This window comes from Anguilla anguilla, chromosome 3 (genome assembly GCF_013347855.1).
Source record: "Anguilla anguilla isolate fAngAng1 chromosome 3, fAngAng1.pri, whole genome shotgun sequence".
NCBI lineage: Eukaryota > Metazoa > Chordata > Actinopteri > Anguilliformes > Anguillidae > Anguilla > Anguilla anguilla.
The window spans coordinates 7,667,965-7,690,859 of NC_049203.1; the positions used below are offsets into that span (position 1 = coordinate 7,667,965).

The window sequence follows — 22,895 nt, forward strand, 5'->3', positions numbered from 1 at the left end:
TGAAACTCACCTGGTTACCTGTTACCTGAGTTTTACCGGTCACACCAGCGATATTCATTTCCTCAGCAGTGCTCTCTCGATCTTTGGCGCTGGCCTTTCAGTAGAGAGTCCCTACGACATTGACAATGCCCCACCGAAGCCTTTAAGACACAGGGTCTGTGTGGGATTTAGTATAAGGAGCTTGGTACACAGTAAGAGCAGTTTGAGGACAGACTGGGGATTAGTCATACTTATTAAAATACTGCACCGCTCCTGAGAAATGCTCAAGAGGACTTGTGCGAGTCATCGGTGAGAAGCCGAGCAGTGGAGGGAAACATGATGAGTGTGCGCTTTTGCGTGCGTGTGTGTGTGAGCAAGTGTGTGTACGTGTGAGCAAGTGTGCGTGTGAGTGCAAGTGTGTGTACGTGTGAGCAAGTGCGTGCTTAAGCACTGTGTGAACATGTGTGGTTGTGTGCTCACACGTGTGTGCATGTTGCACTGAAGCGAGCTTGATTATGGACAATGGCTTTATCTTGGCTGATAGGCAGTCAACCACAATGGCACCATCTAGTGGACAGTCTTATGTGTTGCACACATGCAAAAATAGCTGTCCTTTTACACTGTAGATCCTGTGGCACTCCAGTACCAGGGTTACACACTTCTGCACAAAGCAGTCATAATCCATATGGCAGAGGACATTATTATAGAATGATCTTTTAGTTTTAGAAAACTGAAGGGCTGATTATTGATGCCACAGGCATACAGGTTGCCTCCATCATGTGCAAAGGTTCTATAGAGTGCTTGTTAATTTGTGATATTTATTCTTCCAGTGATATTTCTTTAAGTTATGCCTAAAGATAATAGATTGTGATAGACATATCCCATACATTAAAATCTCACTGAAAGAAAACACACTTGCAAGTAAGCATATTGTTATTGTTATTGTTAAGCTATTGTTATTGGCTACTAACTTTAGCCAGCTGAGTAATATTATATAATAATTATCTTATCATCTGTATCATAAGGCAGGTAGCCAGCAAAGTCCCTTCATCCACAAGCCATCATCATTATTATCATTAAATAAAACCAGATTATGCTTATTGACCTGGTTTGCAAATGTGCATTATTATGTCCTATGTGTAGGGTCAGGCTTGTTTTCTCACATTGTACTTCAGTCCTCCACCAGCTAGAGGTCACGATAACCTCTTTGTCAAGCCCCTTCTCAAACAATTATGCCATCTGCACCACTTCAATCTAAGTTGATTAAGTTGATAATTGCTGTTAATTAAGCACAGATGATGATCGACAGTGATGCTTACAAGCGACACGTGTTGAATTCAGTTTGATTACTTGGAAGCAGTTAACCCTCTGAGCTAAAGACCAAGGTTACCACCCAACCAATCACACGCTTAGTGCTTCTCCAGAGGTGATGTCACATTGTGTAGTGGATGCTCACATGCTAACTCATATATAACAATCGTAATACACAGTATGAAACGATCAGTAGATAACTAGTTGCATTCGATGAAATGTTCACTGCTCAGGATATTTCCATTGATAATCCATCTTCATAGCAAAGCATTATGAAGAGTCACTTTGATTTTTTTTTTTTTTTTTTTTTTTTGCCTCGACACAGAATCCAAACAGCATTTGCTTTTCCCATGCCCTTTTAAGCTCTCCTCACTAAATTATTCCACTTAAAAGGGACTGGCGCTTTGCTCATTCAGTAAGCACTAGCTGAAAACCATCCAAAGTGGCACTGTGACATTTTGTGCATGGTTTTAGAACTAAAACGCTAGCAAATCCCTTTGCAATAATCTAAAAAATGGACATTTCAAATCCAGCTTGGGGCCTCCGTGCTGATACTGTATTCAATTTTTAAATGACCAGCATCCATTCCCTATAATGCTGAGGTTATTTAGGCAAATCTGTAAAGGGATATAACCGTCTGCCTTCATTCCATAACTCATCAAAGGACGAGCACCACCATCTCAATTTCAATCAGATTCAACACTGTCAGTTTAAAGGCTTTGCTCATTTAAAGGAAAGGAAACTTCAGGTTAGACACCTTTTGAAAGAACTTCCTATATTTGTTCAATGGGATATCTGGCATAATTAATTTAATTATAAAATGATATATGTGTGGGTATAAATGGGGTATATAAGAGTATATAAGTGTACACACGTGTGTGTCTGTGTGCATGTGTTTGTGTATATCAGCATGTTTGTAAGTTTGTGTGTTGTGTGTACATACCTGTGAGTGTGAATATGAGTGTGTATATTTACGTGTGTACACGTGTATATGTATGCTTATGTGTATATGATCATATGTGTGTGTATATATATGAGCATATGAGTGTGTGTGTGTATATGTGTGTGTGTGTGTGTGTATATGAATGTGTGTGTATGTGTGTATGTGTGTGTGTATATGAACGTATGGGTGTGTGTATGCATGTGTGTATACGAGTGCGTGTGTATGTGTGTGTATATGACCGTGTGTGTACGTGTGTGTGTATATGAGCGTGTGCGTATGTGTGTGTGTATATGACCGTGTGTGTGTACATGTCTGTATATGAGCGTGTGTGTGTGCGTGTATGAGCATGTGTACGTGTGTGTATATGAGTGTGTGTGTGTGTGTGTGTGTGTGTGTGAGCGTGTGTACGTGTGTATATGAGTGCGTGTGTATGTGTGTGTATGAGTGCGTGTGTGTGTGTGTGTGTATGAGCGTGTGTACATGTGTGTATATGAGTGTGTGTGTGTGTGTGTGTATGAGCGTGTGTACGTGTGTATATGAGTGCGTGTGTGTGTGTGTGTATGAGCGTGTGTACGTGTGTATATGAGTGCGTGTGTGTGTGTGTGTATGAGCGTGTGTACGTGTGTATATGAGTGCGTGTGTATGTGTGATGATTTGCTGCCTTGTCACCCCCAGCGGCCGTACTCAAGTACGAGAACAACGTCATGAACATTCGGCAATTCAACTGCTCCCCACACCCCTACTGGCTCCCTAACTTCATGGACGTCTTCACCTGGTCCCTGCCCTTTGTTGGGGAGAAAGGTACGTCCATTACTGCTCTATCACATGACCCAGCACCTGTCACAGTCTTACTAATATTAAACAAGAGGAAGGCATCTACTGTGTAGAAAAGACAAAAGGTCAGAGGTCAGAGATACAAACCTCAGAGGCACAGACTGACAACTGAATGAATGTGGTATAAAGCTGGAGGTGACATACAAACACACCTAACCACCTTTCCTTATCATCGGGTACAAAAAGGTTAAGGTTCTACTGTGATAAACTATAAATGTTATTAAGATTAGACAAAGTGTCGTGTCTTAGCACTATTGCTGAATAATGCAATGAAGGATGAATGGACAATTCACAAATGAGGCCATGACCTCCATTCCCGATTAATGTTACTGTAGGTTGTGCAGAAGTCAAACATCAGATGGATTAAATATGTGGGTCAAACATTTTAACCACATTAAAAATGGAGTAATACAGAGGCCACTGAAATGAAGTGCTTTTTGAGACAGGCGTTCTAACATCTCATCGTCTCGGAAGAAGCTCCAGGTCTGCTGCCTCGCTGACCCCCGACTCTTAATCCCTCTTCAGTTACAGAAATGCTGGTCAACGTGTTGAGTATTTGCTCGGACGACGAGCTCATGAATGACGGGGAAGAGATCTTCGATGGTGAGTCAATCGGCCTTATTTCTTATTTCCTTATTTCCATTTTTATTCGCCCTTTATTACATTGATTTGTTTTAAAGTCGGTGTCAAGCCAAAAGCACAGTCTTTTTTTCACAGCGAACTGTGTGGTCATGAAATCCTGCAGCACAATACATTAAGAAAAAAAAATGGCTGAACAGCTACTTTAGACCAGTGTTTCTCAACCCTGAATGGGTCGTCATCAAGCTCTGCAGAAGCCTGATAATGACCCGTTCCTTTGAATCAGGTGTGTTGGAGCAGGGAGACATCTAAAACATGCAGGGCAGTGGGTCCCCAGGACCAGGGTTGAGAAACACTGCTTTAGAGGAAGTCTATTCCAATGTTTTGCATATGCAAACATGCAAATGCAAATGCGAAGAACTGTACATCGTAAAGGATCCAAAACGCTGTTGTACTTTTCACGTGGATGCTCATTCTACTCATTCACGGACATTGCGATTTTTTACCTCAGGCAGGCTTTCGGTGAACGTTTGTGAAAGACGTTAACCGCCAGCGATAGGAGAATAGAGATGTTGACAAAATGTCATTGTCACCACGGTCAAAAATGCAGAAGCCAGTAGCCAGGAGCTACAATAGCCGGTAACCATGGAAGCACACAGCTCTCATGCTATATTCTGACAGCACAAAACTCTGTGTCCACCAGATGAGATGGGGGACCTGGTCACAGTTTGGGACAATGTGATCATTTATCAATTTTTTCAACAAAAATAGTCAAAAGACAATTTATCAAGGAGAAATCCTGTTCAGGTCATGGAATTGATTTATGGACACATTACATCTAAAAGGGGTCAAAGGTGAATTGAATATGAGATTTGCCTTTCATCTGAGAAGTGTTTAAACATTCTGTTTTTTTTTTGTTTTTTTTTTTTACTTTTGTAAAACTCAATCTGATCTAAATGGTGTCTTCACTAAATTTCGCATCCAGCCAATGCCGCGGCCGCTCGGAAGGAGGTCATCAGGAATAAGATCCGTGCCATTGGGAAGATGGCTAAGATGTTCTCTGTCCTGAGGTGAGTGGGACAGTGAGCGAGCCTTGTTGTATAGAGTGTAGGGTTCATGTGTGTGTGTGTGGGAGAGTACTGGGCTTAGATGCGTTTTTGGGAGTACAGGGTTTATGTGTGTGTGTTTGATAGTGTAGGGTTTGTGTGTGTGAGTGTGAGTGTGCGTGTGAGAGAGTACGTGTGTGTGTGTGTAACAGAGCTGTGACAGAAACATCTCTTGTTTACCCTTTCCCTCCCATCCCGTAGAGAGGAGAGTGAGAACGTTTTGACGCTGAAAGGGTTGACCCCCACCGGCATGCTGCCGAGCGGAGTCCTCTCTGGGGGCAAACAGACTCTGCAGAGCGGTGAGGACCAGCCCCCCCCCCCAACCCAGCCACCCCCCGGGAGGGCCTTTTCTCCTCTTCTCTCTCTGCCTCCCTCTATCCATCTATACCTGTCATCTTATCGGTCTCTCTATTCTCCTGTTCTCTGTCTCTTACCCTCTTTCTGTATGTTGTTTTCCCTCTCTCATCGCTTTCATTCTCTTTCTTCTTTCTCTCTTCCACTTTCCCTCCCACCCCCTTTCTTGTTTTCTCTCTTCTCTCTCTCTCCCTCTCTCCATGTCACTCTTTCTCTTCCTTTCTCTTTTGTTTTTTCTCTCTCTCTCTCTCTCTCTCTCTCTCACTGTCTCTCAGTCCCTTCCTCTTTCTCTCAGTACGCTGACATTCACTCTCTAAGGCATCCACTCAGTGACACACCCACTCTCTAAGCCTGCTGCTGATTGGTGCTCTACTCCCGCCCTGGTGCTGGTTGCCTGGCGCTGGTTGCCTGGCGCTGTCCGAGCTGGCTGTTTTGCGTGCGCCGTTTGCTAACTGCCTGCTGTCGCGCTGCTCTGGTATGTGCATGGCTTCCCGAGTAACCCCCGCCCTCCTCTCTCTGTACCCCCCCAGCTACCATCGAAGCCATTGAAGCCATTGAGACGGTTGAGGATGGAGAAGGTAAATTCAAATTCCCGCTCATTTCATTGGGGGGGAGGGGGGTGGTGCTGGGGGGCGGGGACCGTGCGAGCCCGCCGCAAGCCCCTGGCCCCGCCCTCGAGGGTGGGGTTATCTCAGTCGGCGGCACTTTGCCCCCCTCCACTGCCTCACTTTGCATTATGGGATATGACACTCCTCCACGCTGCCTGCCCCATTCTGCGCTGCTTTCCTCCGCGCGGTTCAACAGAGCGGGACTACGGTCAGCATGATTGTGGAACGAAGGCACGGTGAATAGCCCCTCCCCCATGCTCCTTCCAACCCCCCCCCCCCCCTTCTCGCGCTGATAACCATGCATTCTGAAATCACCTACGCATCCCCCACCCTGCCAGGCCCTGCCCCGCCCCGCCCCGCCCTCAGCAAGCACTCCGGGGAGTGGGCGGGGTCTGTGGTGATCATGTGACCTGCCAGTGATCATGTGACGCCTCAGCGGCCCGCAGATGCAGCGTTGCCGACATTTGCATTGCCGCTGGTTGTCATGTGCAGGTCAGAATAGAGCTTATTAAAAATGTGAGATCAGTGTCAGTGGGAGTATCCCACTGACAGAAAACGGAAACAAATGCTGTAACCATTTTTTTTTTATTGGGCTCTCCGTGGGATTTTTCAGCAAACTTCAGAAAATGTGGAATATCGTGTGCCGTTCCAATTCGTCAGGCGATACGAGCTCACACTGTTTAAATCGCTCCAGCGTGTTTCTCCTTTTTATGCAAGTGTTGTTCTGAAAGGATAATTATTTTCATTAGGAAATCATGAAATTGACATTTTAACATGTCATGACAGGTCATTCCTAGGGAATCATTTCCACGAGTTCATCATTTCTACCGATTTAAGAAAGACATACATACATACATACATGCATACAGACAGACAGACAAACAGACAACAGGACTGGAATGCTGCAAGTTTCAAACAAAAAAAACACAAAATCAGCTTACAAAAGTGAATGTCACACTCATTCATGCAGTCTGTCTAGGTAACAAGAAATCAAAAAATCAATCATGGCAGATTAGATTCCAGATGGCCAGACTTGCTCTATTCTGTTTGGGTGTAGCGCATTTTAAATCTGTGATTCCTGTAATAATCTCCAGTAAATTTAATAAAGGGAACATCCACTGGGGGGGGGGGGGGGGGGGGGGGGGGGGGGAAACATGAACTCAAAATGCAGGGACTGAAAAAAATTGAGAAGCTCTCTCATTTGGTTCCAAACTAAATGGTGGCAATTAGTTGAATGCAAGCATGTTAATGCAGATCAACAGCCATTATGACACAACAGTCGATGCCCCTTGAAAAAATGGACATAATATCCAACTATCCCAGAGTGCATTGCTCCATTATGTTGGTAAACATAGGCTTTCAAAAATGTGAACAACAGAAAAGTAAGAAACGGTACCAGATGAGAAATATTCTTCATTCACCAGCAATTGCTTCCTCAGCTCAGCTCTGCTTCTCCAGCAGAGGCTCCCTTCAATAGTGAAAAGTATCCCATAACAATCTGTTAAATTGTCTGTTAATCGTTAAATCCGGCATATATCATGGTTGTCAGGATCAGTTTCTTCGCTGATGTCAGGCTTCCTTGCCTGGACATTTGTCTGCCCGAGTCATCATGGGTCCCGACTGAGCTGCATGTCAATCCAGCCGGTGAGCATATATCATGAAATCATTTGTGATCAGGAAGAAGGGCCCCTGCAGCCAATCACAATGCTTGAGAGATCTCTACAGGCCACAGAGTGGTGCCTAATTGGTCAGGGGTCAGGACAGCCGAATAACTGGCTGTCTTTCTAACACAGCCTCAAGAACCAGCTCTTCAAACTTATCTTTCACATTACATAGCATTACAGGCATTTAGCAGACGCTCTTATCCGGAGCAATTTATACAACTTTTTTTTACATAGCAGTTACATTGCATCCATTTATACAGCTGGATATATACTGAAGCAATGCAGGTTAAGTCCCTTGCTCAAGGGTACAACGGCAATGTCCTAGGTGAGAATCAAACCTGTGACCTTTAGGTTATAAGACCAGTTCCATACCATTCCTTACAGGTTCTTATACTACACTGATTTTGTATCTTTACTCGCTGGTCTTAGAAGGCTGATAGCCAGGCCTGGCTATCGGATGAATGCACTTCTTCTCCGCTGTACTTTAAGTCGCTCTGGATAAAAGGGCATCTGACAAATGGATGTCATTTTAATGTAATGTAAAGTAATTTGGGGGGGGGGGTGCAAAAGTGCGCACATAAGCAGTACCCGAGTAAACGTTTTGGGAAATATCACTGCTGACTTAGGTCACCCGTCATTTCAACACAGTATCTTATTGCATGATTGCCTTCCACGTTCCCGGGTTTTAATTTGATTGATTTGATCCCTGTCTGGCTTCTGTAAATCCTCCCTCTATTTTTAGGCAAACTGACAAATGCAGTCGCATGACTAAGTCTGTCAGCGAATTAGCAGGAAAACCCCTCCCCTTTTTTTTTTTTTGTTTGTTTCAGCACACACACCACTTCACTCAAATTCTCTAATGGAAACACAGCGTCTGTAGATTTTGTTCTTGCACAACTGCCCCCAGACAAATCCTACAAAACAGATCTCTCCTTCTAAGATTAGACAGACGTGTACACTCATGAACCAGTGGGCAAATCTGGGGTGGGGGTGGGGAGGGTTTCGTTTTTGTTTCGTTCCCCGTCTGAAATAATAACTTAATTTTTAGTGTTCACACGTGGCATTACAATTACTGTTGCCTCTCCAGCCGAGAGTGAAAATGCGCAGAACGTGCTGATAACTTTCCAACAGAAATCCCCATCTCTTGACAATTTTTAACATCAACATCTCGCAAACCTGCATCTTCATGTTTAAGATTAAACGAATGAACAGGATCTCACCAGAGTCTTGCCAGCTTTATTTCCACAGCAACTCCTGGGTTCACTCCTACAACACAAGACAGTCAAAAAACCTCCATCTCCCACTGTGCCATACCTCAAGAAGTCCATTTTCAATTTGATTTGAGGGATGTTTTGATTTCTGACAGCTGCTAATGCTCTTAGCCCTTAATTTAGTTGCTTACACTATTATTCTACCCATTATCCTATCTTGATGATTTGTTAATATCGGTTGCACCTGTTTACTATCTCTATGATCTGTTAATATTTGTTGTGCCTGTTTTACTAACACACCATTATATCACTGTATTTCAGTATTTATACCTTTTCATGTTTGTGCCACCTTATCATGAATATACAATGCCTGTAAACGTAACCTTATAACTGGTGAGGTTTCAATATAAGCTCTTTAAGCTTCTTATCTCACCTGCACATGTACTACTTTCTTTTATTTGCTGTATTTTTTTTTTCTTTTACCGTATGCAAATAAACTGAAATAACCGCCAGTCTGGGATCCAAACCGAAGCAGATAATCCATAGCCGCCTGCAGCTTGTGCAGAGAGATGAACGTGCCACTCCTTTATTTACCTGCTGTCCAGGTGAACCCTGGCCCAGGGCTTACAACACAGCATAAAAAAAGTAACAATACAGGCCTGGTGCGTAGTGCTGTCCAAAGGTCTAAAAGACTGCCGAGATAAAGCAGAAGTCATTCTGTAATTCCTGCACCAGTTCAGAATTGCACACCAGTTTTTCCAAGAAATGACCAGCATCGGCTCATCCTGTTATGACTCTCCTGCGGTCTGTGGCCACAGAAGTTGGTGCATGTCCAATTCCCACCGTAATTTTAAATTCCCAACTGCCATTTCCAGAGAGCGCAGACTCCTGCAGTTCTCCTCTGAAACCCGTGGTGTCACCAGATGCTTCTTTTCACACTGCTGCTGACTGCAGCTAGGCTCACATTGAGGGGAGTCGGAGGAAGAGCCTTCATATGCGGCCTTGACTAGAACTGAAGTTTGCTGTTGATCAGTGCCATTAACTCATGTGATTTAAAAAAAATCCCCAACCTCAAGGGGTCAAGGGTCAAAATACAAAAAAAACGCAGAGGCGAAATGTATTGGGGGACGGGGGCAGGGAGGGTGAGCTGTGACGACGAGGGCGCCCATCTCCCCCTGCCTTGTGCAAAAAAAAGAAAGAGTCGCTTGTCTTGGAATGTTGAGTGGTCGGTGAGATACTCCGATTCTAAACCTGTGTCCCCCTCCCCCTCCCCCTCCCCCTTTTCCCGCGACAGCCATTCGCGGGTTCTCTCCGCAGCACAAGATCACCAGCTTCGAGGAGGCCAAGGGCCTGGACCGCATCAACGAGCGCATGCCCCCCCGCAGGGACACGGTCAACAACGTGGGACACTCCATAGGCAAAATGAACATGTCAGAGCCAAACGGGACGGACGATAACCGCAATATACAGTGATTCGCCCTCTTCCTCCTCCTCCTCCTCCTCCCCCCCAAACCTGAACCCCTCCTCTACCTCCGCCCTCCCCACCCCTCCGACACGCACACACACACACACACACACACACACATCCCCCCCACCCCCTACCTGGCCCACCCTGTATTCCATAATCCACTCTGCGCAGCAGGATTTTACCCATCATACTTCAGCGGAAAAATAAAAAGTTAAATGAAAAACCGCGACAATATAACGACACCGGCTTCATCGGAAACTGCTTGAGATTTAATTAGGGAAGCAGATTGAGAATCCTCACGAATATCCCGGACAGGCAGTTAAAATTTTGCTGCTATAACACAAGAGAAGAACTTCAGACATATACGGTAGGTCGAGGCGGGGCGGTGGGGTAGGGTTTGGGGGGGGGGGGGGAGGGGCAAGGTGCAATGAGGTATGAGGGTGGTATCAGGGTGAGCACTGAAGGAAGCCCTCCAGCAGGAAGAGGAAGTGAGATTCTACGGTAGTTGTTTCCTGTCCATGTACTGACACCTGATACAAGGCTGAGGAGACTTAGGGAAAGAGTTTTTTTTTTTTAGGTTCTCTTGCAAATTCACTTTGACTTCACAGCACACCGGAAGGGGCGTGTTGACAGTGTTGGCTCCACATGTATACATACATATATATATATTTTAAAATTCGAATTAAAAAACTGTTTCACTCATTAACATCTTATACAAAATTACCGTGCTGTTAAAAACATGTTTTGCTACTAGTATTAAATAAAGCGAAGACAAAAATAGGTCATATTTATAAATGAAGATTTAAAAAAAGTGTACAATTTCAAAAACTTGCGATGCAATCTTACCTGAGATTTATTTATTTATTTATTTATTTTTATTTATTTTTTATTTTTTTTGATTTCGTTCAGTTTCATTTCAATTTTTATTTTGTAAGACACCTAGACCCCCAGGTGGTTGTGCGTGGGTGACGGCAGGTTTCATGCTGACGCTGCCACTGGTCGCTTTGCTCGAAATAAGACCATAATGCAATCAGAACTCCTTTGCTTTACACCTGAAGATTTCTCACGAGCCTGATAATCAGAGAAAAAGGTTTTGGCACTGCGCTTTCTGGCCAGATGAATTCCTATTGCAGCGACAGAGATCCTAAACAAAGACAGTAATTTGTACAGCATCTATACTGCGCATCAGTGCATGCGATTAAGTTCCTTATTGATATGTGAAATTATATTTGTGCTGTGTTTCAATATAGTAGGTCTGAATTATTTCCCACTTCATGTTATATTTGTAAACTTTTATTGTTTTAAGTATTTTTTTATTTTTGTTATCTTTTTGCTTTATTTTTTCATTGTTTTTCATTATCATAATTTTGTTATTTATTATTGTTGTTATTATTATTATTATTATTGATATTTATTTTTTGGCTGTACAGGCTCTGAAGCTCTTTTTAAGGTGTTCAACTTTGTGTTAATTTCGTTCTGTTAATGTACAGAAGTTGTTCAATAGCGTGAATGAAAATATTATTCAGTGAAAAGCAAAATCCAGGCTGCCAAAAGCATGATCGCATGGTTTATTCAAATGTAAAACTAATTAGACACTAATCCTGTGTCTCACTTTTAAAAAGGAAATATATATATATTCTCATTATAATTCTTAATAATCTTCTTATTCTTCTTATTCTTAAGCTTACTGTTCATTTTTCTTCCACTATTTACTGATCCTTGTTTGGTCCTCAACGTGGCTTTAAATTGAAATTCATGGGATTTAACTTGTGACAATTTTTTCTTGTATTTTTCTCTGGAACTAAGTTTCACATATGACTTCCTAAATGACACAAATATTGTAAGCATGCCCTATGGGACGAACCACCTTTTTTTACTCTTGAATAAAATATGCATGAACCAACGGCGTCTTTCTCTGCCTTCATTCTGTGTCCACAAGCGTGTTCTCACACACACACACACACACACACACACACACACACTGTTACGACCCCAGAGTGTCTAGGGGTATATAGGGAGGTAACATAAGGTCTGGGTGTACCTTGGGTAAAGGGGACAGGACAAAACAACAATATATAGTGCAAAACTGGTGGGCGTTTATTTACAGGTGAGGGAGAGCTATTTACAATATGTAGAAGTACCAGTAAGGACACAGACAAAAAAACACAGTAACAAATGATACTAACGGGTAGAGGATATGTGAAACAATAAGGTTGCAGACACACCCAAGGGAATATACAAAGACAACAAATGACAATCGGACAACCACAGAACACAGTGAGCAATTCCCAAATGTAAGGCATGAAGCCCTGGCGACGGTTTAGAATAGTCGCGCTGTCTCGGGTTGGGTGCTGGAGCGGGGCTCGAACGGTGAGTGACGCGCAGGGAACCAATAGCAGACGGACACCTAGATGAAGGACTGGCGAAGGACTGACAGGAGGAGGGACACATGGATGAAGGGATGCGAGAATGTAAAAACACAGAGAGGGAGAACAATAACCACGCACACACACGTGGGGACTTAACACACACACACACATACACACAAACACGCAAACGTGTGTACACACATGCATGCTCATACATGCAGACACACATCCACACACACCGTTTATGTACATTTTTTTGTTTGTTTGTTTTTTAACTGACCACGTTGGCAATCTTTCAGGACTCTGGGCCCCGTAAAGAAGACATGACTTTCATTCAAAGTCCCTAACCAGACAAAAAATGCCGATTTCGCCACGGTGGAAATCTCCAGCTCAGCAAAAGCAGTTGAAAGTTAGCAGATATAACTTTGTGGCAGTTATATTTAACTTGGTTCCCCGTACCCAACTTCCCAAATCTGAGATCTAACGTTGGCTACATGCGCAGTATTTTTTGTGCATGAGTGCTATATTATAATAGAGTATTTACATGGTTGCGGTCCACATCCTTCTCTCTTTGTTTTGAGCGTGAGGCTTTGCTCTCTTCGACCTGCAGGGCTGGTTTGCCTTTTCCTCTCAGGTCCTGGTTCAAAGTGAAAATGAAAGTGATTTTAGCATGCGCTGTCATTTCCCATTCAAAGCAAGGAAATTTCATCCCTCTCTCACTCACTCCACCCTCTCTCTCTCTCTTCTCCCTCTCTCTTTCCCCTCCTCTCTCTCAGACACTCCCTCGCTCTTAGTTTTCGTCACTCTTACAAGGTTCTTAGACCTGGATGAACGTGTTTTGATTTAGTAAAGGAACAGGGAAACTCCGGGTTGCTGTGGAAAGAGAGCACTCGAGACGTGAGTATCAAGCATCTTTATGGGACTTAAGCTATTCAGTCGGCTTACCTTGATAGTATCACTACAACCATAGGTTGATTTGACTGTGGTTCATTTCAGTGTACATGAGTGTGCATGTGTGTTAGTCTATTGTTATTTCTGGTTTATTATGCTTGTCTGAGTTTATATAAGTGTTTGAATTTGCTTGAGTGTAAAATAAAAACTAAATATGTTGAAAACTGAAACTTAACTAAAACTGGAACACACTGAAAAACTAAATTTAAGCAAAAACTGTGGAACACTTAAAACTAAACTGAATCGGTGGAAGTGAAAGTGAAATAGGAATAATAAGCTAAATTAAAAGCATAAAACTATAATAACCTTGCAGCTGTGTGTGTATGAGTGAAGGTGTCTGGATGAGGGTGAAAGAAAATGCGTGACTGAGCAGAGACATTGTGGTCAATTCTATTTTAATTCAGCCGATTCAGGAAATTAATTGAAATTTAATTAAGCCATTGGAGAGAGAAAAACATCCTCACAGAAAATAATGCCAATTTTTTAATTCACAAGTTTTTATTAATTTGCTGAAATGGCCTGCACTGCCTGTGAGTCTGGGTCTTTGAGGGACGGAGTGTAGCACAGTGGGTAAGGAACTGGGCTTGTAACCGAAAGGTCGTAGGTTCGATTCCCGGGTAGGACACTGCCGTTGTACCCTTGAGCAAGGTACTTAACCGAAATTGCTTCAGTATATATCCAGCTGTATAAATGGATACAATGTAAAATGCTATGTAAAAGTTGTGTAAGTCGCTCTGGATAAGAGCGTCTGCTAAATGCCTGTAATGTAATAATGTAATAACACCTTGCCGGAACTTGAAACACTGCCACCTTACCTTGGGGGCAGCAACACGTGGAAGTGTGTGTCCCAGTCTCTCTGAAAGTCGCTGGAATGTGTCCCAGTCATCACACGGGCATGTGTACTCCAGTACTGCCACACCCATAACTTTCGTAGCGACGCAAACTGAACGTGGGCCACTGAGGGGGGAAAAGCTCAGTTGTGCTGTGTGTTGAGAAAGTTAGCCTTTGTCAAGATGGAACGGCTAAATGAACAGATCCAAATATGTCCATTTCAGGTTTCAGTCACAAACCTCTTGCAGAGGGGGATTTTACTTGATCGCTGTGATGTGGTAACCCTGTATCAGAAAACACCGCTAAACGAAGTTTTACCACTAACAATAGGGCAGGGATCTCAAAATAAAATCCTGGAGGGCCGCTGTGTCTGCTGGTTTTTAATGTGTTCCTGCACTTAAGTGCTTAGTTTAAGTCATTAATTGGCTAGAGAGTCAAGAGAATTGGCTGCACACCTTGTTCCCAAGGCCATGATTGGCTGCTGACTGAAAGGAAATCACGAAAACCAGCAGAGACTGCGGCACTCTGGGACAAGGGTTTGAGACCCCTGCAATAGGGAATATGACGCACATTACATAGTGACGTGAATGATGGATGGACAGTTGATCGCAGATCGCAAGTCAAAACATTTGAGCTTCAGATAAATGCCTTTCACATGAGACACATTTACCATAACAAGTATGGCCTCAATGTGACTGGAAGGTGTTCATGACGTTGATCGATCGATCTATCTATCTGTCTGTCTGCCTGTCTGACTGTCTATCTATCTATCTATCTATCTGGGACAATATCAGTATAATATAAGAATTATAAAATAACTATAGTTGATCAGCAATTACAGGACAGGATACCCATCTATCCATTCATTTTTTAAACTGCTTATTCTTGGTTCGGGTTAGGGTTAGGGTTAGGATCATGCTGGAGCCTATCCCAGCATTGGCATCCCAGCATGCAGCGCGTGAGAGGCAGGACTTGTGGGAGGAATCATGGAGGAAAGCCACACAGACATGGAAATAACATACAGACTCCACACAGGAAGGCCCTCGGTTGGGATTCGAACCTTCGTTCTGGCGACAGTGCCGGAACCGTGCCGCCCCAGGACAGGATATTCACCCCGAAGATTTTGTCACAGTGAACGCAATTTCTTAATTTTATTTTTCATAAGCCTGCGTTATTTCTTAAACTGAAGGAACGAGAAGGTGAAATAGACGGGGGGGGGGGGGGGGGGGGGGGAGGGGAGTGAGAAGGTAGAACTATGACTGCGACCAGCCCCAGCTTCTCTCCTCCTCCTTTCCCATCCCGTCTGCTGCGCTGTCCTTCAGTCCAACAGTTACACGGTTTTATGACCCCACTAAAATGAGTCACAAGAATATCAGTTGCTTTACACGGTGTCAACTCGGAATCCCCTTTAGGGATGTGGACACACGACCTCCGGGGAGCGGGAGAGGGGTGAGTGTACAGTCTACGATATTGAAGCAATAATCGGAGGTATTGCGCACGTCAGCGACGTATCAGCGAGCTGCAGTGTGGCACCGATGCGCGCGGCCAATCAGAAGCCAAGCTCATCGCCGCCATATTTGGAGAGCTGCGTTTCCTCCTCTTAGATAACAGCGCGACCATGCAAGCGTAGCATCTCAGCCGGGAATCAACCCCACAGGTTTTTTTTAGCGCCGCCGTCCCAGTTCTCTAGCCACTGCAGCTACACCTACACCTGCGAGTTCTCTTACTGGCGATGGCTTTACCGCCGCCCCCGTCGCTAAAAAAAAAACCGCCATTCGATCCGCTTTTGGGGCGACGTAGCTCAGGAGGTAAGACCGCTTGTCTGGCAGTCGGAGGGTTGCCGGTTCAAACCCCGCCCTGGGCATGTCAAAGTGTCCTTGAGCAAGACACCTAACCCCTAACTGCTCTGGCGAATGATAGGCATCGTTTGTAAAGCGCTATATAAATGCAGTCCATTTACCATTTTACCATTTGCTTTTCTCAGATGCTGCGACTGGAAGGGGCTGGGCGGCTCATCCCTCGGCCGCGCGGAAGGCTGCCCGCGTACTGCGCGGGGGCGACGGGCGTCGCCATCGTCCTGCTGGTCTACCTCGCCCTCGGACACGTCCCGTTCTGCCGACAGGCCGTCACCGCCGCGCTGGGCGTCACGCTCGGGGCCGTCCTGCGGGGGCTGTGCCTCCTGGCGGAGGAGTCTCTCCATCACCTGGGGACCAGGTGAGCCTCGGGCGCACGTCCTTTCACGCTCTCCAGGCCCGGAGCAGCAGAGCCGAGCTGCCCAGCCCTGCTCCTGGAGATCTACCGCCCTGCAGGCTTTCAAAGCACGCCTCACTCGCTGGCTAGAGATCGCGCTACGCGGCTAATTAGTACAGTCAGGTGTGCCGACTTAGGGTTGAAAAGAAAACCTACAGGCTGGTAGATCTGCAGGAACAGGGTTGGGCAGCCCTGCAAGAGAGCTTCCATTCCAGGCTATAGACTGGGAGCAAGGCTGGGTTTTTTTCCCCCTTCTAAAGCACTGATTATCTATGGAGCAGAAAACGCTACAGTCCGCTATCAAATTTTTGATGTGTCAGTGCAAAGCAGCCCTATGCGGCAATGTCTGATTGGCTGTAGCATCCAGGTTGCCTCTGTCTAATCACATACGACTGGCTCCTCGTGTCAACTGGAAGCCTGTGGCGTTTGCCTCCGACTCAGCCATGTGTCTCTGCCGAGTGAAAAGACTCTCCCCTGTGCACAGGTACCGCGGCAGCCTGTCACGTATGCTCAGAGCCTGCTTCAGTGGCGGCCCCCGGCTGCTGGGGGTGGTAGTGGTCCTGGTCTTGTGGGCACAAAGCCTTCAGCTGGAGCTGGCGGAGTGGTACTCGGTGGCCATTGCTAGTGGCTTCTCGCTCCTGCTCCAGGCCTTTGGAATCCTGGTAAGTCTCCGGATCCCCTCCAGGGAAAAGCTCTCTCGCTTTAGGGAAAATCTCTTAAGAGAAATGATCAACCAATCATTCCTCCCCGTCAACAGTCTGAGTTCTCATTCAACTCCCCTGTGCTTAAATTGATGCTGATTATCTGGGTATTATACATAATTGTAAAACAATGTTGCAAATCGGGTCAAATTAACCCCAGTGGAATCAGTTTTGGACACACCAAACACACCCCACAGTGTTCTTTTAACAAAGATCAGGTCAATAAACTCCCACAGACCAGAGGCGAGGCAGATACAAGACGAGCCAGATAAACCGGTAAAGATTTGAACAAGTATGCAAAAATGAATTTATTCAAGAGACCTATTTTTGGTTCCAATTTTTTCCTTGTTTATAAGGCATGGTGAGCATAGGCAGTCAATCACATGTAGGTCGGGAGGTCCAAAACAACAGGGACTGTCATGTTAGTGTCCTGCACTGAAGTAAAACCATTCACTTGGCCAGGCTATCAAATTCAATTAGAAATTGACATTCTTTAAATAAATGATAATCAATGATAATGATTCATAAAGCATAATGAATTAGGTTTTCAAATGTATGACTGTGTTTAATTGTGAATAGTCACAATTCCTGATTCCTGATCCTCTGTTCACCCAGAGTCCCTCTCCCGTGGAAACTTCCGAAATTTGTGAGGAGAGGAAGATGAACGTTGCTCACGGTCTGGCCTGGTCTTTCTACACAGGTTACCTAAAGCTTGTGCTTCCAAGTACGTAAGACACCATTTCATCTTTAGTGTTTAAGCGTTATTAATTTTTTATTTGTTCCCCATTATAGTCCAACTTTTTAGGAAAAATCAGTTTTTGGGGGAATTTTACACATAGTTGGTCGACAGGATCCATACATTTTATCCCAGTGCGTCCAGAACAAAGATATTCGACAATATCTACAGGCTGTCTGCTATCTGTGCTACCTGTATGAATGGCTGCAGACGGAAGCAACGTTAGCTCTGCTAAGCGACGGAAATGCAAGCGTGAGCTCCGGGTTGCCAGGTATACGCTTCTCTGACGGTTTTCCTGTGCTCCCACTGCAGCCAATAGTACTATGCGCCTGGCAACCCCAAACTCATGCCCCGAGCGGCGTTACGCAGCTACTAATCACGGCGGCTACTTGGGGGTAGTAACTGATCTTATCAGATCTCAGATCACAGAATCATGTCCGTGGTGTGGGACTGAAGGTATAAAAAGGGGTTAACAGTTCATCTGGTCCTATTGATGCATCGTTTCAAACGTAATGATTCTATTGCACAGAAAGAAAACGGAATTATTATTCGTTCTTTGGTCGTCACGTTCAACTGAGGCCTTTGTGACCATAGCAACGCGTTGCAACATTCCAAATTGGAGCACGCAGAATTACTCCCTGCAACTGCGCATACAGTACATTCCGTCATAAAACCGCCCTTGGCATTTCTTGGAAAGAAGCGCATACCATTAACTCTGATGCAGACGGAATCAGATTCTGCAATCACATCTGTGCCACAGCAGGCTCAGTCACATCTACGGATCACAGGCACCAACAAATAGTTTTAAAAACTTTATTTAAACACATCCTTTTTTCAAAAAAATCTTTTTTACTTTAGTTGGATTGGGTTGCTTTTATTTGATCTTACACTGTGTTTTTATTCAGTCATTTACTATTTATTATTATTTCTGATCCTTTTAGAATTTTATTCAGAGTATTTTGCCTTTTCATTTTACAAAGTTTGTTTTCTTGGAGCTGTATCATTGCATCTCTCTTGTGTCTCCTGTTAATTAATGTCATTATTAGTCATAGTGGCTCATCCTGCTGAGATGATTATCGATCCCAATGGTTCATACCAGCGAAAACAACGCTTTAATGCACGTGCACCTGGGGTGTTGCAGAGCTGGAGAACTCTATTGAGCAATATCGTCAGCGCCAAGGCAACCGCGAAATTCTCCGGCACAGACACTCCTGGAGGCTCCACATCCTGATACCGCTGAGCGCGTTCATCCCTGACAAGTTGGAGGAGGCCGATCAGTGCGTCCGTTTCCACGACAACCTGCCAGAAATCGCCATCGACAGGGCGGGCGTCAGGAGGCGGATCTACAAGAACAGCGTGTACCGCGTGCTGGACCAGCAGGGGCAGGTGAGTGCCCTGCTGTGATTGGTGGAATTAGTGTTGACAATTTACGGTGCAATGAGACTTTCTCGTGGTTAGCGTGACAATGGCACCACCTTGTGGTAAAACGTATGAACTGCCAGTGAAGTGATGGTGTCCCTGTTGTCTTGGACTCGTGTTTGAGATGTGAAGAATATGTCATGACGTGTGTGTGCATGCGCGTGTGTGTGACTCTGTGTGTGTACGCATGTGTGTACATGTGCACGTATGTATTTGTATGCATGTGTGTGTGCGGGTGTACACATGCATGTGTGTGTGTTCATGTATGTGTGTCTATGTGTATGTGCTTGTATGTGTTTCTGTGTGTGTGTGCACGTGCGTGTACGCATGCGCGTATGTGTGTGTGAGTGTGTGTGCATATACATGATTTAGGGCCTAAAAGGCCTGTCATACCTATATGTGTGTATCCAGGCACACCACTGTGTGGCAGAGTATGCCACGCCACTGCAGACCCTGTACACGATGTCCCAGGAGAGCAGCGCTGGTTTGAGCTCGGAGGAGCGAAGGCAGCAAGTCCTGCTCTTCATCCGCTCCCTGGAGGCGGTCCTGGAGGAGTCCGTCGAGTGTCGCAATCGATACCGCCTGATCATACTGGACGGTGAGGCCCGTTCTCTCCCTCCCCCCCCCCCCCCCCCCCAAACAGAGCCCGTACGCTCTGCGAATCACAAGATGTCGACAAGCGGCTTTTCACTGAACAAGCGGCTTCACCTTTACTGCCTTTACAAAGAAATGCCTGAGGTCACAAGTTTAGGGAATGATGGGACGAGGCAGGAAGGAAAGACACGTTTAATCCGAAAAAAAGATGTCTCCAGCAATGTCGTTTTTTTTTTCCTTCTACTTCCTGCAGATGAGCATGAGCAGGAAGCGGAGCCAGACCCTCACTTCCTGTCCAAGAAGATCCTCCAGCAGCTGCAGCAGCAGGAGAGGGAGGAGTACGGAGTGGCTGCGCCCAGAGAGGAGCCGCCCAGGGAGGAGCCGCCCAGCGCGGACTTCCTGTCCCGCGTTCCCACGCTCATGATCAGCGACGACCTGCCCAGTCCTCTCAGACTTCCAGTGGAGAACGACTGGAACCCCACGGGCCAGTGTAAATGACTGGCACGTGCTCTGACCACCGCGCTGGACTGCGATGCGTTGTTAATCTCTAACGGTCTACAATTTCTGTAATGTCTGCATGTTTTCCCTGAACACTATATTGGGAAATAAACTCCCATAAAAGATGACTGTACTATTCCTCGTTCTCATTAAAGAAATTGGGGTACAGTCTGTGGTGGGGTCACTCATGCCTGCGTGAGCCCGACTTGGGGACTGCGGGTGCGGTAAGAATGGACTCTAACCTGTCCACGTCCGCAATATTTGTTATTTTTTTAAGTCTGTTGAACCTCGTCATTAGGTTAGAATAGTTGTTGTAACTAAATAAATTTCTCAAATTTCATCTGGTTGTGAGCTGAACATTTGATAGAGATTGAAATCCCCAATCACGTTCCAAATAGGGGGAGAAAAGAGGGGAAGCCCAAAAAGACAAATAAATACAATGTATTCGGTCTAAGCACTTAATCACATGACTGCACGCACTGTGTGACAACTCCTTTGAAAGGTTGACACAGAGGCTGAGCCACGGGGTGGGGTGGGGTGGGGCGGAGGCGGTACACACAATCACGGGGCTATTTTATCTCCCATCTTTTTGCCTGTGTCACATGATCGCCCCATAAACGGCCCGATGTCAGGTCAGAAACACGTCAGCGAGCCCACGCCTCCTCCAACACACACCCACTTCAAAATTTATGCGTAAGGGGGGGGGGGGGTGGTGGGACAGGGAGGGTGGGGTGGGGTGGGGGGTGTACACACAATCACGGGGATGTTTTATCTCCCATCTTTTTGCCTGTGTCACATGATCTCCCCGTATGATTCAAACTGTGCCTTTTTCAGACGGCCCATGTCAGGTCAGAAACACGTCAGCGAGCCCACGCCTCCTCCAACACACACACTCTACATGTTGGAAAATTTACGCGTAAGGGGGGGGGACAGGGAGGGTGGGGTGGGTCGGTGTCTGTGATGCGAACGTGCACGTGATCACTGCCACGAGACACCCTGAGACCTGTCCAAACAAGTCTGCCCGGTTCCAGCATAGCCGCAATGGAACGCAGCGTCTAGGCGCAGTCTGACATGAGATCTAGAAGCCCAGAGGGCAGTGTGTCACTGCACAGATCGATAACAAATATATTAAATTAAAAGATATTATCAATACACAGTGCACCACTTCACAACATGTTGCAATTATACAAATATCACAGCATGTAACGCCGCTGTGAAACACATTTATATAATAATTTATTTATTATATTGACCAAAAAGTTCACATACTTACAATATAATGGCTTGTATCCCATTTCCTTAAGGGTCTGGCAGTAGGCTGTGTTGCATGATATTGTGACACTGGGATCGTTACCGTGATAGGTTTGAACCCGGGGTGTCATTTCTGTCCTATTCTTGACCATAGTCAAACAGTGAAACAGCCTCAGAAAAATAAGCAGCTGAATAAATGGAAAATACAGAAAAAGAAAAAAAAAGCTAGCAATAAGCTAGTTATGTCAGTTGCTCGAAAGGGTTCCTGTAGTGTGCGGACATTTGAGTAGAGCAGAGCTACCCAACTCCAGGTCCACCGGGCCACAGTGCCTGCCAGTATTGTCTTCAACCATGAACGACACCACCTGATTTCTCTGTTTATTTTTATCTCCTTGGTTTAGAACCTAAGCTCAGTTGGTTAATTCAGGTGGTGTAGCACATGACTGGAGCAAATACCTGCAGACACAACGGACCGCAGGACCTGGAGTCGAGTAGCCCTGGAGTAGAGTCTCTCTACCCTCTGCTCAAGTTAATGAGAGTCTGGCTATACTTGCTGTACCAGGGACCAGCTAATGAGGACGTGCACCAGGGCATGATGGCAAGAGACCAGCTCTCCAGTCACAGCCAGTTAATGCAAGCAGGGCCAGAGGTTGCAACAGTTTTTCGGCAAGTCATCGAAGACCTCTGATGTAACAGCACGTGCGGTAGCTCAGGCTAGCCTAGCCCCGGCCCGTCCATCAAGACGTCGCACTTCCTCAACGGGTTCTGTAGAAATTAGCACGTCTGCTTTTTTTTTCTACGGAGCTAGCTGGAAAAAAACCGGATCCTGTTGAAACGTGTGATGAAGTCACAGAGAAAAAGTCCCAGATTTGTGACTCAGGGACGGCTTTGTTTCCCCCGGCAACTCTATGGTAAAAATATGCAAATTGTGCTCAGGGCAGGGGGAGGTGGACATTATCAGGAAATTCACTTCCTGCCTGCCAAGTCATCTTGAGCTCACCTGTGATTCAGGATGTCTCACACTGTCTAGACTGCAAAGGTACAGAAAATGTAATAAATTACATGGGCCTATACATAATATAGGCTACAGTATATTTAAATATATACGTAAATCCCAACCAACAAAAAATATAAACAATAACCTAAAGAAATTGCCATTAGCTAAAATAAAATGTGAACATGTAGGAAGCTACACTATTCCAAATTTCACATTTCAGTCACGGAGTAACACATTATAT

General features: G+C 45.2%; 2 protein-coding genes and 1 long non-coding RNA gene across 5 annotated transcripts in view; 2 read left to right on the plus strand and 1 right to left on the minus strand.

The window, feature by feature from the left end:
- Positions 1-10,274, plus strand: part of LOC118224389 (serine/threonine-protein phosphatase 2B catalytic subunit alpha isoform-like) — a 46,488-nt gene extending 36,214 nt beyond the window's left edge. For 2 of the 3 annotated variants that reach the window (XM_035411879.1, XM_035411880.1), the window contains exons 9-14: positions 2,909-3,034; positions 3,593-3,670; positions 4,632-4,716; positions 4,954-5,051; positions 5,637-5,684; positions 9,884-10,274. In XM_035411879.1, the coding sequence (XP_035267770.1) occupies positions 2,909-3,034; positions 3,593-3,670; positions 4,632-4,716; positions 4,954-5,051; positions 5,637-5,684; positions 9,884-10,062 (614 nt within the window). In that variant the 3' untranslated portion in view covers positions 10,063-10,274. The remainder of the gene's footprint in view (positions 1-2,908; positions 3,035-3,592; positions 3,671-4,631; positions 4,717-4,953; positions 5,052-5,636; positions 5,685-9,883) is intronic. The other variant, XM_035411881.1, reaches the window with a different exon arrangement.
- Positions 10,275-12,158: 1,884 nt separating this feature from the next.
- LOC118222611 lies at positions 12,159-15,081 on the minus strand. The gene is made up of 3 exons (XR_004764302.1): positions 14,193-15,081; positions 12,971-13,063; positions 12,159-12,487 (listed from the first exon to the last, which is right to left on the minus strand). It is a non-coding gene; the product is annotated as an uncharacterized LOC118222611 (long non-coding RNA).
- Positions 13,194-20,746, plus strand: sting1 (stimulator of interferon response cGAMP interactor 1). Its single transcript, XM_035408324.1, has 7 exons — positions 13,194-13,323; positions 16,193-16,422; positions 16,943-17,120; positions 17,775-17,883; positions 19,037-19,281; positions 19,726-19,912; positions 20,162-20,746. Exons 2-7 carry the CDS (start codon positions 16,193-16,195, stop codon positions 20,404-20,406), a joined length of 1,194 nt encoding a protein of 397 aa, XP_035264215.1. The 5' UTR covers positions 13,194-13,323; the 3' UTR covers positions 20,407-20,746.
- Positions 20,747-22,895: the final 2,149 nt, after the last annotated feature.